This window comes from Ptychodera flava, chromosome 18 (genome assembly GCF_041260155.1).
Source record: "Ptychodera flava strain L36383 chromosome 18, AS_Pfla_20210202, whole genome shotgun sequence".
In the NCBI taxonomy this organism is placed as follows: domain Eukaryota; kingdom Metazoa; phylum Hemichordata; class Enteropneusta; family Ptychoderidae; genus Ptychodera; species Ptychodera flava.
Window position 1 is genome coordinate 21,855,375 of NC_091945.1, and position 15,978 is coordinate 21,871,352.

General features: G+C 36.0%; 1 protein-coding gene across 1 annotated transcript; it reads right to left on the minus strand.

Moving 5' to 3' along the window:
* Window positions 1–12,286: 12,286 nt before the first annotated feature.
* Window positions 12,287–15,508, minus strand: LOC139117154 (kelch-like protein 11). The gene has a single exon (XM_070680022.1). It carries the CDS (start codon window positions 15,459–15,461, stop codon window positions 13,656–13,658), a length of 1,806 nt encoding a protein of 601 aa, XP_070536123.1. The 5' UTR covers window positions 15,462–15,508; the 3' UTR covers window positions 12,287–13,655.
* Window positions 15,509–15,978: the final 470 nt, after the last annotated feature.

The window sequence follows — 15,978 nt, forward strand, 5'->3', positions numbered from 1 at the left end:
ATGCTTCAAAACACAGATATTTGTCGGATCAGTATGTGCAGCAGATTTCATCAAATTTTGTGCATTATTGCGGAGTTATGTGACTAATTTGCAAATTGTCATTAAATATGCAAATGAGCTATTTATTAATTTGACATCGCTGTGCTTCACACAACAATTAGATATTTATCAAATCAATATCTGTAGCAGGTTTCACCAAATTTTGTGCCATAATTTCAATAAATATGCAAATGAACCGTTAATTAACTTCACACTGGTAATGCTTTACAACATGGTCAGTTATCTCAGCTCAGTATCTACAGAAGATTTCATCAAATTTGGTGCAGTTATCTTGGAGTTATATGCCTAATTCAAACCTTTATTAAATATGCAAATGAGCTATTTATTAATTTGACAATGCTCAATCTATCAGATCAATTTTTACGCTCCCATATATGCATATGTATATATGCAAATGGGAGGTATTCGTATAAGGTGGCAAAATGGCGTCTGTGTGTATGTATGTAAGTATGTATGTATGTCTGTTAGTCCGTCCACATCAAAGACTCCTAAACCGTAGCACCTACTGTCTTAGTATTTGGTGTACAGGTGCACCTAGGGGTGGAGATGTGAATTTGTTCAAATGAACATGTCAGTGCCAAAAATATGCAAATGAGGGGGAAAAAAGGAAAAATCCTGCAAATGGCTAAAACTCAGTAAGCATTGGTCAGATTTGGTTGAAACTTGGTATGCAGATTTCTTTAGGTATTCTAAATTATGTGTGCAAAAAATTGGGATGAAATTTGCATGTTTGTATTTTTAGGGTATTTTTTCCGTTTTTAGTCAAAAAATCTTGTTCTCTGAAATCGCTCGTCTCATTGCTATGAAACTTAATATTCATGTTCCTCAGAATGACCACAGTCATGCTTGTACAAATTGTATTGATATTGTTATATTTTTAGGTCACATTTGGTATACCAATGTGAGGTAATCGTATATGCTGAATCAGTTCATTTGCATACCATTTGCATGTCTGTATGTATGTATGTATGTATGTATGTATGTATGTATGTCCGTCCACATCAAAAACAGTTAAACGGCAGAACCTACTGTCTTAGTATTTGGTGTACAGGTGCACCTAGGGGTAGAGATGTGAATTTGTTCAAATGAACTTGTCAGTGTCAAAAATATGCAAATGAGGGGGGAAAAAGGAAAAACCCTGCAAATTGCTAAAACTCTGTAACCGTTGGTCAGATAGGGTTGAAACTTGGTGTGCAGGTTCCTTTAGGTATTCTAAAGCAGGTGTGTAAAATTTAGGATGAAATTTGCATGTTCCTATTTTTCAGGTAATTTTTTCAGTTTTTAGTAAAAAAATGTTTAACTCTGAAACCATTCATCTGATTGCTCTGAAAGTTGGTATACATGTTCCTCAGGATGACATCAGTCAAGTGTATACAAATTGAATTGAAATTTTTATATTTGTAATTTTGGGGCAATTTTCTGAATTTTTGGTCAAATTTTTTTTTATTCAAGAATAACTAATCTGATAGCTTTGATATTTGGTATACAGGTTACTAAGGTTGATCCAAATCAGTTTGATGAATATCGTGAAGATATCTTGAATTTTATATTTTTGCTGAATTTTTTGGTTATTTTTCTCATTTTAAGTAAAATTTCTTCTTCTCTGAAACCGCTTGCCCAATTGCTCTCAAATTTGGATTGGATGTTTGCAAGGGTGTTACCCTTCTAATTGTTGAAATTACGACAAAATTGGAAATATAACTGTTTTGGGGCAATTTTGCTATTTTGGTCAAATAATCGTAAAAAATATTTTCATTTTAAAGCCCCTGGACAGACGGCTTTTACATCTGGTGTACAGATGTCCAGGGATGACAATAGTTAGATATGTGGAAATTGTCGTGAAATATACAAATTTGTATTTTTAAGACAATTTTGTCATATGGTCAAGAAAACTTGTTCTCAAAATTACTTGTCTGATAGCTTTGTAATTTGGTACAAAAGTCCCGAGGGATGTTATTAGATAAATTTTCTGCTCAAAGTGTTGTGAAACCCCAAATATTTATATTTTAGGTAATTTTCTTTTGTGACCTTATATGACCTACACCAACCAGGATTTGTTGTGAGACAGTTTCGAAGGCTGTGAACATAATTTTGTCTTGTTTAATATCAATTTGTAGTAAAATTTGATCCTGAAAACAGAGCTGAGGTAAATTTTTTCATTGCGAATCAATTTTTGCAACTTTCGCATGTAAGACACACAAAAACTGATGAGAAATTTGGATCCAGGATAATTCCAGATGTCGTAATCCCCCCCCCCCCACAGTGGAAGGAATTTCACTATCTGTAACTGATTTAAGTGCTGTTTACATTTGAATGATAGCACTCATAGTATTAATTAAAACATCCGCAAAGTTGTAAATATACTGCCAGCTGGTCTTATGTAAACATGATCAAGGGGTGGAACATTTGATATTCAGGAGGGGGTAGGGGATAGAAGATTGATGAGGTAGCATTCCTTTTTAAAGATCACTTTTATTAGCTACTATAGACTATAGTCTATAGAAGCTATTGGGATGGGTATCCGTCCGGCGTCCGTCGTCAGTCTGTATGTATGTATGTATGTATGTATGTATGTATGTATGTATGTATGTCCGTTTGTGAGGCGTCCGTCCACTCAAATATCTTGAGAACCGCAGTACTTACTGATTTGATATTTGTTGTGTAGATGAAAAATAGATTTTGAGAAATTGGTTTTTTTTAAATATTTTGATATTGTTGAAAATAGGCAAATAATGCCAAAAAAGGCGTTTTTGGTAAAAAATCTTCTTCTTCATAACCGCTGGTCAGACGCTTTGTTATTTGGTATACAGGTCCCTAGGGACAACCCAACTTAGATTTGTTCAAATCGTGATGAAATATGCAAATCTGTATTTTTAAGGAATTTTTTTTGTCATTTTTGATCAAAATTTGACTTGCATTGTATGTAATTCTTGTACTGTATAAACCTATCAATTCACCCAGAAAAAAATAATTAATATGATTTTAAATAATTCAATTAATAAGGAAATCATCAAAGCCAAAATAATTTTAGTGTAGAATTATCAGAAAGTTCAACTTTTTTTGACAGTTCATAGTGAAATGCCTACCATCTTGGAGGATTTAAAACATGTAAAGGCAACTTTCCTGAATCCCAACTTTGACATATTGTGAACCGTCATTTATTGTGCCCTGTATGTTATCTAAAAGAAATTGTTCAAAATAGATTGTCAATACAGGGTTGTCAAATAAATAGAGATAGAGAAGTTCTAATTTCCATTTATGGTTGACTTGGTAAGGATAAAATAAAATTACTTTTTGAGGAAAAAAATAGAGTGGTCAATTAAAAGAGTGGTCAAAGTGATAGGGTTTTTATGGTAAAGCTGGGCTGTAAGATTCCTCATGTGCTATTTATAGCAATTATGCAATTTGCGTAAACAATGCAATGAAAGTGTTACGTGATGCTTTTGATGACCTTGAACTTCTTAAGTTTCAAACATTTGTCTCTTCAGTGTGCTTTCTCTGAGTACAGACAGTCTCAACTTATTCAACAGAACTTACTTACAATGTTAATTTGAAAGTTAAAATGTGCTTGGTTAATAGGATGAAAATACTGATAAAGATAACCAGCTTAAGATTCTTTATAACCTGACAGATATGCTGGGGATTTTTTGACGAAAATCTTGATTTAAGCAAGTCTTGTTTACTTTAATTAGAATGTAATTAACTCTCGTTTATTAGCTACTATAGACTAATATAGTCTATAGAAGCTATTGGGATGGGTATCTGTCCGGCGTGCACTGTCAGTATGTATGTATGTATGTATGTCTGTTTGTGAGGCGTCCGTCCACTCAAATATCTTGAGAACTGCAGTACTTACTGATTTGATATTTGTTGTGTGGATAAAATATATGATGTTGAGAAACTCTTCTTATTAATTTTGATATTGTTGAAAATATGCAAATTATCACCAAAAAGACGGTTTTGGTAAAAAATCTTCTTCATAACCACTGGTCTGACAGCTTTGTTATTTGGTATACAGGTCCCCAGGATAACCCAACTTAGATTTGTTCAAATTGTGATGAAATATGCAAATCTGTATTTTTACGGAATTTTTTTTTTCCATTTTTGGTGAGGCCATCCTGAAATGAGCTATCAAAGATATCCACCTTCTTCATCAATACATGTGTCACAAAAGGTTGTTCTCTACATAACACAGCAGAGCTCTGTCAACTGTTGAGTCGCTTGTTTTTAGCTACTATAGACTATAGTCTATAGAAGCTATTGGGATGGGTATCCGTCCGGCGTCCGGCGTCAGTCTGTATGTATGTATGTATGTATGTATGTCCGTTTGTGAGGCGTCCGTCCACTCAAATATCTTGAGAACCGCAGTACTTACTGATTTGATATTTGTTGTGTAGATTAAAAATATGATTTTGAGAAACTAATTTTTTTAATTTTTTGATATTGTTGAAAATAGGCAAATTAACGCAAAAAAAGGCGTTTTTGGTAAAAAATCTTCTTCTTCATAACTGCTGGTCAGACAACTTTGTTATTTGTATACAGGTCCCTAGGGACAACCCAACTTAGATTTGTTCAAATTATGGTGAAATATGCAAATGTGTATTTTTAAGGAATTTTTTTGTCATTTTTGGTCAAAATTTGACTTACATTGTATGTAATTCTTGTACTGTATAAACCCTATCAATGCACTCAGAAAAAATAATTAATATGATTTAAAGAATTGAATTAATAAGGAAATCATCAAAGCCAAAATAATTTTAGTGTAGAATTATTAGAAAGTTCAACTTTTTTGACAGTTTATAGTGAAATGCTTACCATCTTGGAGGATTAAAACATGTAAAGGCAACTTTCCTTAATCCCAACTTTGACATATTCTGAACTGTCATTTATTGTGCCCTGTATGTTATCTAAAAGAAATTGCTCATAATAGCTTGACATGATAGGGTGGTCAAATAAATAGAGATAGAGAAAGTTCTAATTTCCATTTATGGTTGACTTGGTAAGGATAAAATAAAATTACTTTTTGAGGAAAAAATAGAGTGGTCAATTAAAAGAGTGGTCAAAGTGATAGGGTTTTTATGGTAAAGCTGGACTGTAAGATTCCTCATGTGCTATTTATAGCAATTATGCAATCTGTGTAAACAATGCAATGAAAGTGTTACATGATTCCTTATAATGCTTTTGATGACCTTGAACTTCTTAAGTTTCAAACATTTGTCTCTTCTTTGTGCTCTCTCTGATTACCTACAGGCTCAACTTATTCAACAGAACTTACTTGCCGTAGTAAAAATTGAATATTGCAATGTTAATTTGAAAGTTAAAATGTGCTTGGTTAATAGGATGAAAATACATGTACTGATAAAGATAACCAGCTGAAGATTCTTTATAACCTGACAGATATGCTGTTTTTTTATGACGTAAATCTTGATAAGCAAGTCTTGTTTGCTTTAATAAGAATATATTTAACTCTCGCTTATTATCTACTATAGACTAATAATATAGTCTATAGAAGCTATTGTGATGGGTATCCGTCCGGCGTCCACCGTCAGTCTGTATGTATGTATGTATGTATGTATGTATGTATGTATGTATGTATGTAGTATTTATGTATGTCCGTTTGTGAGGCATCATCCACTCAAATATCTTGACAACTGCAGTACTTACTGATTTGATATTTGTTTTGTAGATAAAATGTATGATTTTGAGAAACCATTTTTATTAGCTCCCATAGCCATATGTATATATGGCAATGGAAGCTATTCTTATAGGCTAGGGAAATGTCTGTATGTATGTATGTATGTCTGTATGTCTGTATGTCTGTATGTCTGTGTGTCTGTATGTCTGTATGTCTGTCCGTCAACATCAAAAACTCCAAAACCGCTGTACATTTCATCTTGATATTTGGTGTGTACATGGATGATGGGCTGTAGATGAGATTTTGTTCAAATGAAGTTGTCATTGCCAAAAATATGCAAATTAAGTGAAAAAATGTAAAAACAGTCAAAATTGAAAAAACTCAATAACCACTGAGCAGATTACATGAAAAATTAGCATGTAAGTACTTTGGGCTGACATGAAATGATAGTGCACATCTGGGTCAGTATCTTGGACTTGCTATTTTTCATGAATTTTTTTGTAATTTTCTCCCATTTTTGGTCAAAAAATCTCCTGCTCTGAAACCACAAGTCCGATTGATTTGAAACTTGGTATGGAAGTGCATAGGAGTGACCTTTCCCAAATTTGGGCAAATCGTGGTGAAATTTGCATATTTTTAGTTTACACGTCCATAGACTCCCATGTATAAGGCAGATCTCCATAGACTCCCATGTATAAGGCCACGAAAAATAAAAAATTAGTTTCTCATCGTATTAATATTGCAAAAAGGATGCAGTGACACAATTTTTAGTCCCCACGGATGAAGTCCAGTGAGCTTATAGATTGGGTCATGTCCGTCTGTTCGTCCATCCGTGAGTCCATCCGTTCACGCATATATCTCGGATATTTTGACAAAATGTCATGTGACCTTGATGACCTTTGATCTCAAATATACATATATGTCCATAACTCAGTAACCACAAGTGCTACCACCCTCATATATGGTATGATGGGACAGCTTATGACGCCACATATTGTACCTCATTAATTATGCACATATCTAATTTTGAGCGAGCCAATAGAGCTAGAGGTCTGACTTTTGGTATATAGGGATAACTTAGCAAAACAATTTTTTTGACAAAATGTCACGTGACCTCGGTGACCTTTGACCTCAAATACACATATTTGTCCATAACTCAGTAACCACAAGTGCTACAGCCTTCATGTATGGTATGATGGGACACCTTATGACGCCACATATTGTACCTCATTAATTATGCGCATATCTAATTTTGAGCGAGCCAATAGAGCTAGAGGTCTGATTTTTGGTATATAGGGATAACTTAGCAAAACAATTTTTTTGGCAAAATGTCACGTGACCTCGGTGACCTTTGACCTCAAATATACATATTTGTCCATAACTCAGTAACCACAAGTGCTACAGCCTTCATGTATGGTATGATGGGACACCTTATGACGCCACATATTGTACCTCATTAATTATGCGCATATCTTAATTTTGAGCGAGCCAATAGAGCTAGAGGTCTGATTTTTGGTATATAGGGATAACTTAGCAATACAATTTTTTTGACAAAATGTCACGTGACCTCGGTGACCTTTGACCTCAAATATACATATTTGTCCATAACTCAGTAACCACAAGTGCTACACCTTCATGTATGGTATGATGGGACACCTTATGACGCCACATATTGTACCTCATTAATTATGCACATATCTAATTTTGAGCGAGCCAATAGAGCTAGAGGTCTGATTTTCGGTATATAGGGATAACTTAGTAAAACAATTTTTTGACAAAATGTCACGTGACCTCGTGACTTTTGACCTCAAATATACATATTTTTCCATAACTCGGTAACCACAAGTGCTACACCCTTCATGTTTGGTATGATTGGACACCTTATGACGCCACATACTGTACCTCAATAATTATGCACATATCTCATTCTGAGCGAGCCAATAGAGCTGGTTGTCTGATTTTTGGTATATAGGGATAACTATAGGAGAGAAATTTTTTGACCAAATGTCATGTGACCTCGATGACCTTTTACCTAAAATATATGTTTATGTCAATAAATAAGTAACCACAAGTGCTATGTCCTTTGTATTTAGTAGGATGGGAGACCTTATGACAACACACGCTTTACCTCATTAATTATGTACACATCTAATTCTGGGCAAGCGAATAGAGCTAGAGATCTGATTTTTTGGCATATAGGGATTAATTAGCAATATAATTTTTTTTTCAAATGTCATGTGACCTCGATGACCTTTGACCTTGATTATACATATATATGCATATCTCAGTAACCACAAGTTCTATACCCTCCAATTTTGATAGGATATTAGACCTTAAGATGTCACATCTTGTACCTCATTTATAATGCGCAATGTATTTCTTGGCTGGCCAATACTGCTAGAGGTCTGATCTTTTTTCCCGATTTAGAACCATAACTTAGACATGCCTCATGTGTTTCAAATTGGGAACAACGACATAGACCTATGTGCCCATAGATCTCAACATATACACTCCAGTGATACTTCTTAATGACCACATTTTCCTGCCCCATCAAGACTAATACTCCTATTACAAGTGGGGACTATGTCATTGTAAATGACTTGTTGAGATAATGGTTGTATCACAGTATTCGATATATCTAATTCTGTATTTTTTCCATTTTATATTCTGAATAATTACATTAAACATATTTCACTGTCTCCAGTACATTTCATTTAAGTATTTTCACTTCATGCACTTTATCCTTTCACACATGTTCAAATATCTGACCAGAGAACAAACACTAAATAGTCCAGGATGGGAGCTACAGTGTCATTGACGCTATTTTTATTAATTTTTTGATATTGTTGAAAATATGCAAATTAATGCTAAAAAAGGCGTTTTTGGTAAAAATCTTCTTCATAACCACTGGTCAGACAACTTTGTCATTTGGTATACGGTACCTAGGATAACAAGAATGACAAAAGCAAATAAGGTCTGCAACTTAGGTACTGGAGGTCATCTTTAGGAACATGCATATCAACTTCTATAGCAATGGGACAAGCAGATCCTACATACATAACCAAATGTCAACAAAAAAATTAGCCAGAGAAGCTTGACAAAAAGAAAAGGTGGAGAGTGGGGGAAAAAAGAGTACATGTAGGAAAAAATAACATAGGGCCAATGTCCCTGAAGCTACTATAGACATGGATACAAAATGAAGTATTTCCTGACTGTATGAAATTATCTCACTAAGGTCATCCTAGGGACTTGTTAACCAAATATTAAAGCTGTCTGACCAGCGGTTTTGAAAAAAGAAGCAACCCAACAGTTGACAGAGCTCTGCTGTGTTATATAGAGAATAACTTTTTGTGACACATGTATTGATGAAGAACGTGGATATCTTTGATAGCTCATTTCAGGATGGCCTGACCAAAAATGGAAAAAAAATTCCTTCAAAATACAGATTTGCATATTCATCACAATTTGAACAAATCTAAGTTGGGTTATCCTGGTAATATGTAACCCATCTTCTGATAAAAATGTGAGCGACACGTATAATTGCGGTATTTTTGTAATTTCGGGGCAATTTCCCAATTTTTGATAAAAAAATTTTCAATCCAAAAACTACTGATTTGATAGCTTTGATATTGGTATACAGGTATCTAAGATTAATCTCAATATAATGTATTGAAGGTATGTTGAAACTGGCAATTTTTTTTTTTGGGGGGGGGGGCAATTTTTGCCTTTTTTGGTCAAAAAATTTTTCTCCTAAAACTTCTGATCTGGTAGCTTTGATATCTAGTGTACAGGTTCCTAGGGTTTATGTTAATTAGATATATTTAAAATTAGGATGAAATCTGCAATTTTGTATTTTGGGGGCAATTTTTCTCATTTTTGGTCAAAAAATTTGTTTCTCAAAATTTACCTGTCTGATTGCTTTGATATTTAGTAAACCGGTTCTTAGGGTTTTGTTAATAAGATATATTGAAATTAAGTTGAAATCCGGAATTTTGAATTTTTGGGGCAACTTTGCGAAACTTTCAGTTTTACTGGGATATCTTTCATTTTGTATTTTTAAGATTTTTTTTTGGTAATTTTATACCTACTGGAACTAAGAGTATATAATGTGGTGATTTAGTAAGCATTTGATATGGTAAACTGTATTTGGTGTTGAAATGCGGTAAAAAAATCCTGGCAGATTTGAAAAAATTCCAAACAAATGCCAATAAAAAATTCAGCCAGAGAAGGTTTGACAAAAAAAAAGGTGGGAGAGTGGGAAAAAAGAATGTACAATGGATCGGATAAAAAAGATAATGTACCTCATCGATCTTCCAGACACCATCCCTTATCAAATGGTCCACCCGATGTATTTTTGTGCACAATAACCATGCAGTGTATTTTAGTTTAAGATGTCAAGTTAGGTAAGGATTTGAAAGGAATAGTCAAGTTCACCACAGTTTAACTTTATTCTTGTGTCATCATCCTTGTGTAATTGGTTAAGTTTGTAAGTTGTTCCAGATGTGGATGCACCAGCTGTTCTGGAAGAAAACAATGTTTACTTTTCCCTGTAGGGTTTCTGAGTTGATGATTGTATGTTGAAATTTCTCCATGTATCTGGTGTATGGGCAAAGTGTAAACATTGGTTGCATGTTATGTATTTCAGTCTATGTCAAATATTATAATGAAAAATCAAGAACAGTTTACTGTGTGCTTGTAAAAGATAACATATTTGTCAATACATAAAGTGCCTTGCAGATTGATTGTCTTCAAGATTATCACAGAAGTAGAAAAGGAAAAGAAACTAATCAAATTGCTGTAACATATTCACTCTCAGTGCCTGTATAGGCCTATACTTAACTATTTTATCATTACATTCAGCTGTTTGTTATTATATCACTCTGTGCCAGTCTGTGTATGTCAGTCTGTCTGTATATGTATGTCCATGTTTCATACAATTGTTGACTTGTTTTGATAACTATATGGGAGCGAAACAGTGATGTTGTCACTATTTTTGTACCAAGTATCATCAAATTTGGTGTAGGAATTTTGGAGTTATATCACAAATTACTAAGGGTCATTAAATATGCAAATGACCACATTCTTGACATGACACACAGTGTCATCACTATGTTCTGATATTGTCATCAGTGAAGTTTCATGAAATTTTGTTCAATGTTTCTTGATATGCCTTGACACTGTCATTACTGTCTCCATAGGAAACCATTATGTGAAAAAAATGATATTATAACTTCATTAATATGCAAGCCACACTAACCAAAATCTAATCAGATCTTTCCATTAGCATATGTTACCTTTCTACCAAATCTGACTTGAATCCATTCTGGTATTCATGAGTTATCTTGTAGACAGACAGACAGACAGACATGGCTACAACATTAGCTCACATGTGTGAACATGTGAGCTAAAAATTGGCATTTTGAGTAATATGACTTCCCCTATACTTGGAGACATTTGCAGAAAGCATGAACACAACATTTTACGATGGACAGTGAAGCAACGAAATTGCATTACAACCTTGGCACAATGCCAACATCAACAACAAAGTTTGTAAAATTTGACAGGTGCCGCCAACTAAGCTGTTCGTACAAAAAGGTGTTTGTGCGCAGTTTTTCAGTGGGCAAACAAAATTACAAACTAATCACCGGGCAGGGAGAAAATCAATATTTACTGTGGGCGGGGAAGAAATTTCATTTTTTTCAGTGGGTAGGGAGAAAATTTTTGACAGTGGGTACCGGAAAATACGTAGAGGGAGGGGAATGCCGTGGTTGTCGAACTTCATGACCTAACTTAGAGGGGAGCAATGTTCCAAGGTACACTGCTCACATGGTTTTGTGTTGATCTGGGTTGCCTAGTGGGCATCCAATGGGCAAGTTCAGTAGTTTGGAGAGGGCAGTGGGGAGCTTGAATTGTTGTTGGGAGTGGGCAGTGGGCAGACCATAGATACTCAGGCATCAAAATTCAGTCGGAGCATATTTTCCGGATATGCCAATGGGAGGGCAGTTACGAACAGCTCTACTTTCTCCTCCAACTTTTGATCATGGTCAAAAATAAGCAGAATCGGTATATCAGTATTCAAAACATGTTTTGTGATGATTTTGCAAAAATGATGAAATTTACCAAAAATGATGAAAGTTGGCGGTACCTGATTTGACCTCCTTAACCTCCTAGAGCCTATGCTACCTTCATGTTATGCTGTGAACGGATTTTGCAATGACCAGCATCTTTGTGTATAGTGACACTGCCTTATCAAAGTCCCTCCAACCATCTTTGCAATAGGCATTTCCAGACTTGTGGTGAATGACTGTGGCCTTATGAACTTGGATTATCTGGTCTGTATTTCAGTTTCAGCTCCTATTACCTTCAGGGGCCTTGCAAAATCAGAGATAAATATCTCTCACATGTCGTATAAGTACCTATCAGAATGCACAGAAAGGGTCGGCCAGCGATTCTTTAATGATAAATATAGAGGGAAATTGCCCAGTGTAGAATTTGGTTACTTTTTTTTTGGGGGGGGGGGGGGTTTGCCAAGGTGATGGCAAGTTAGGGGTGTTTCTGATAGCTTTCACTGTTTGTTACTTAATTCTAAAATTCTGTTCAAATTTATATTTATGTATATTTATCAAGATACATGTCAATGTCTCTGGTTACAAATTCTAGAAATCAACCTGTTGACTGCTTGTCATACCGTGAATGGAATTGTGTCGTCAGGACTGAATATGTAAGTTTCAAGTTCAATACCAGCAACAGACGCACAAAAGACTAGTAGTGTACAGTGGCTAGTAGTAGTACAGTGCACACAAGCAACATATATTAGCAGTGAGGGAGAAGAATAGAAGTAGAATACAAATCACAAGACATGTATAGAAGAACACACCTTTATTTTCAATTGTCAATAATTAAGGTTGAATGTGCCTCAGGGACAGATATTCAGTCTCAAACTTTTACAATACATTGTTGATCTACCAGTTGTTGTTTGTGGGGGGGGGTCATTTTGAAGCTAATGAGGAATTAAGTTTTCATGGCATATTTTCATGAAAATCAGAAAATTTTACTTTTCCCTATAGAGTTAACACAGTGATGGCGGCCATTTTGAATTTCAAGTGTCGGTAAATATCTGGTCTTTTGTTTCTCTAGTAACAAAGTTTGCCAGGTTATCCTGTGAGTTTTATTGTTGGTTTTGAAAGAAAAAGTTGTAAAGTTTCTTTGAGGAAAGTGTGGGTTAAAGTGTAAATCTTTCAAGGTGCAAACTACCTTAATCAGGTTAAAAATAAAAGTATAAAGTTTTCTTTCTTTGAATTCTGAAAATAATATTACAGAACAAGTACTTCAATGATTTCTAACCAGTGAAACCAATGTTAAGACTTGTGAGTATGGAAAATTCAAGGGAAACAGTCTTCGGAACTGTGCCTGTGTGAGTTTCTTGTTTATAAACAATGTATTTCGTCCACAATATCTAGATGCACCTCATTAATCATAGCCGTAACATTTAAATATATGATGTAGAATATGACAGACATATTTCAACTTTCATCAATCAACATCGTACCTTGGGTAGTGTTGCCATCGGTCGGATGGGTCTCATACGACCTTTGTGCGCAGCTCTGATGACTGTATCACTTTAACTTAACCACACTTGTGAGAATGAACCCTTACTGTGTACATTTTATGTTAACTTTTTGACACTCAGAATTTGTGACCAAACTACTGTTTTCCACAGACAGGTCATCTCTATCCAGAGAACCTGTGAGATGGGCCGTTGGTTGCATTAGCAAAACAGATTCACTTTCCTGTACATTGTATTGCTTTGGCCTGGGAAACTGCCTTGGCAGAGTTTCCACTGTGAAATATTGGTTTGATGTTGGCAGAATGTAACGTACATGGTGATACAGACTCTCTTGTCTGAATCTGAATCTGAAAGGAAACTTAACCTGACCCTAATTTATGTCAGGAATCACAGCTATGCAATGAAGCAGTGTGGAATCTGTATCATTGCACATAGCTGACCGGGTATCATGGTGGGAGATGGATTGGGAGTGAATTTCTCCCATGACCTGTCAGCATAGTGGTACACATGGCTAGATCCATCGTTTGGTCGAAGATCAACACTTGCACTTTGTAATTTCGACGACCTGCAACCGCTGCATGCAAACACATCTCCTTTCCTTGTCCGCACAACAGCAGGGCATGCCACCTGGCCACTGCCATCTTGCACACTCGGGTAGTAAGTTTCCGCGAAACTTATTTCTCTGCTGTCTGTTGAAATTACAATTTTGTATTTACCGAGCCGAGTAATTTCCACAGCCTCTGGTAGCCTCTGTGCTATAGGTGGCCATATTTGACAAGAGTCGTCATCCTCCAGCTCCCATACTGCACTGCTTGGGAAACTGGTCTCCCATTGGTCAGTGTGGGTATCATAAAAGTCGATACCCTGACAGTTGGCAAATTGCGTCTCTCTTTCTTCTATGATATAAATGTATCTATCGTTAACATCAATGGCTACATATTTCTTGTGGTATGTATTAATTAAGGGTGCCCTTTCCACCCAAGTGTCTGTATTAGGGTCGTACATCTCCATGCTCGAAGGGCTGAATTTTCCTCCCAGACAGTATAGTCTTTTATTACACACCACACTAGCACCAGTGTAATGCAGGTATATTGGGTTTGCAATGGGTTGCCACTCATTAATCAATGGATCATAGCACACGGCTGATGTCTGAATTGGGTTATATCCGCGAGCTGTGAACGGATCGCAACTTCCTATTGCATAGAGTTTGTTGTCCATTTCTGTCACCTGAGTAGGCCATAGGTCAATTCGTGGGGACACCAACTCGACCCAGCGGTTCTCTTCGACAACATAGCCGTAGAATGACTTTGGGAGTGTTATGGACCAATTGCTGCCTCCGCACAGTATGTAAACATCAACTAACCTACCTAGTCTTGGCTGAAGTCTGCCTCTAGAATCTGTTCCACAATTTAAAACTTCTTTGACTAGATTTGCACAATCATTATTTTGATAAACCAATTCTTCGGTACTATTAAATAGAGCAAGGTTTTCCCTATCGATAGAGTCGAGTCTTATTTGGTTGAATAGTTTGACAAACTCTGACTGCCTGTCGCCTAAATCGTGTTTTGTCCAGTTGATAATAAATTCTAGCAGCTCGTCTTCCCTCACCTGTAAGTTTACATTCGACACGATGGATAGAATTTCCTGAAAAGAGCACTGTATCAAATTTTGGTTAGGATCTTTCAGAATCACGCTCATCCTGGCCTCGATTGTACTATTTGCAGCATCCTCCATTTTTTTCATGTCATACAGCCTTGCCAACTCCCGAACATCGAAACAGTTTGAGGCTGTTAAATGTTTCTCGAGGAAGTTTCCGCAAAAGTTTTTCAAATCTGTCATTAGAAAATGATCTGCGCCCTTGATTACATCGTATACATTGTCCATGGTTAAATGGGCGGTGCCGACATACATGAAGTCTAGGATGCATTGCATACCATTGGCTGACGTACACTGTAGCTGGACATATTTGCTGCCAACCTCTACGAACCCACCTCGAAACATGGAGTCGAAGTACGCGCTGCAAGCGGCGAGAACACAACGATGGGCGTCATACTCATGATCATCGACGACCAGATGAACATCACAGAATTGTCCGCTGTCTCTCTGAGACTTCAATTGTTCCACGAGTTGAATATGATGGCTGATTTTCTCTTTTTCTGGGTCGGAAGCCAACTTGCCCTGGAGTTCTGGCCATGCCATATCTCGCTGACAGCTGAAGCTTGCATGGCTTACCCGATGACCTGGCAGTGACCCCAATCCGAACTGAGGGCGCTATGCAAATCACAGGTTGGAGAAATGAGTAAGGGAGCTTTCAGTTGCTATGAGCAGGGGGGAAGGGGATTTTTACAAACCCGCCCTTGTAGAGGGTCACATTTTGCCCCGGGGGGGGGGCACATTTTACATTTGCTAATTTTGAAAGTAATACAATTTTTTCAATGTGTTGTTTACAGAATTTAGAAACTTTTCAAAACCATGTAATAGCTGTGTCCCACAGTGCATCTTGTAGGTTTAATGCATTGTGTTCCCTATGAATGCCAAAGATGACACTTACATTATGTGTGTATATCTATCTATCCATATGGTAAACAATACATGCATATCTAATTTCAAATGTAAATGTACATTACTGGAAAGGGATCACTGAAAGTGCATATGATTGCGTGCATGAATTTTTCATAAAATTTCATCTGAAGTTACATCAATGACAAATTGCTTC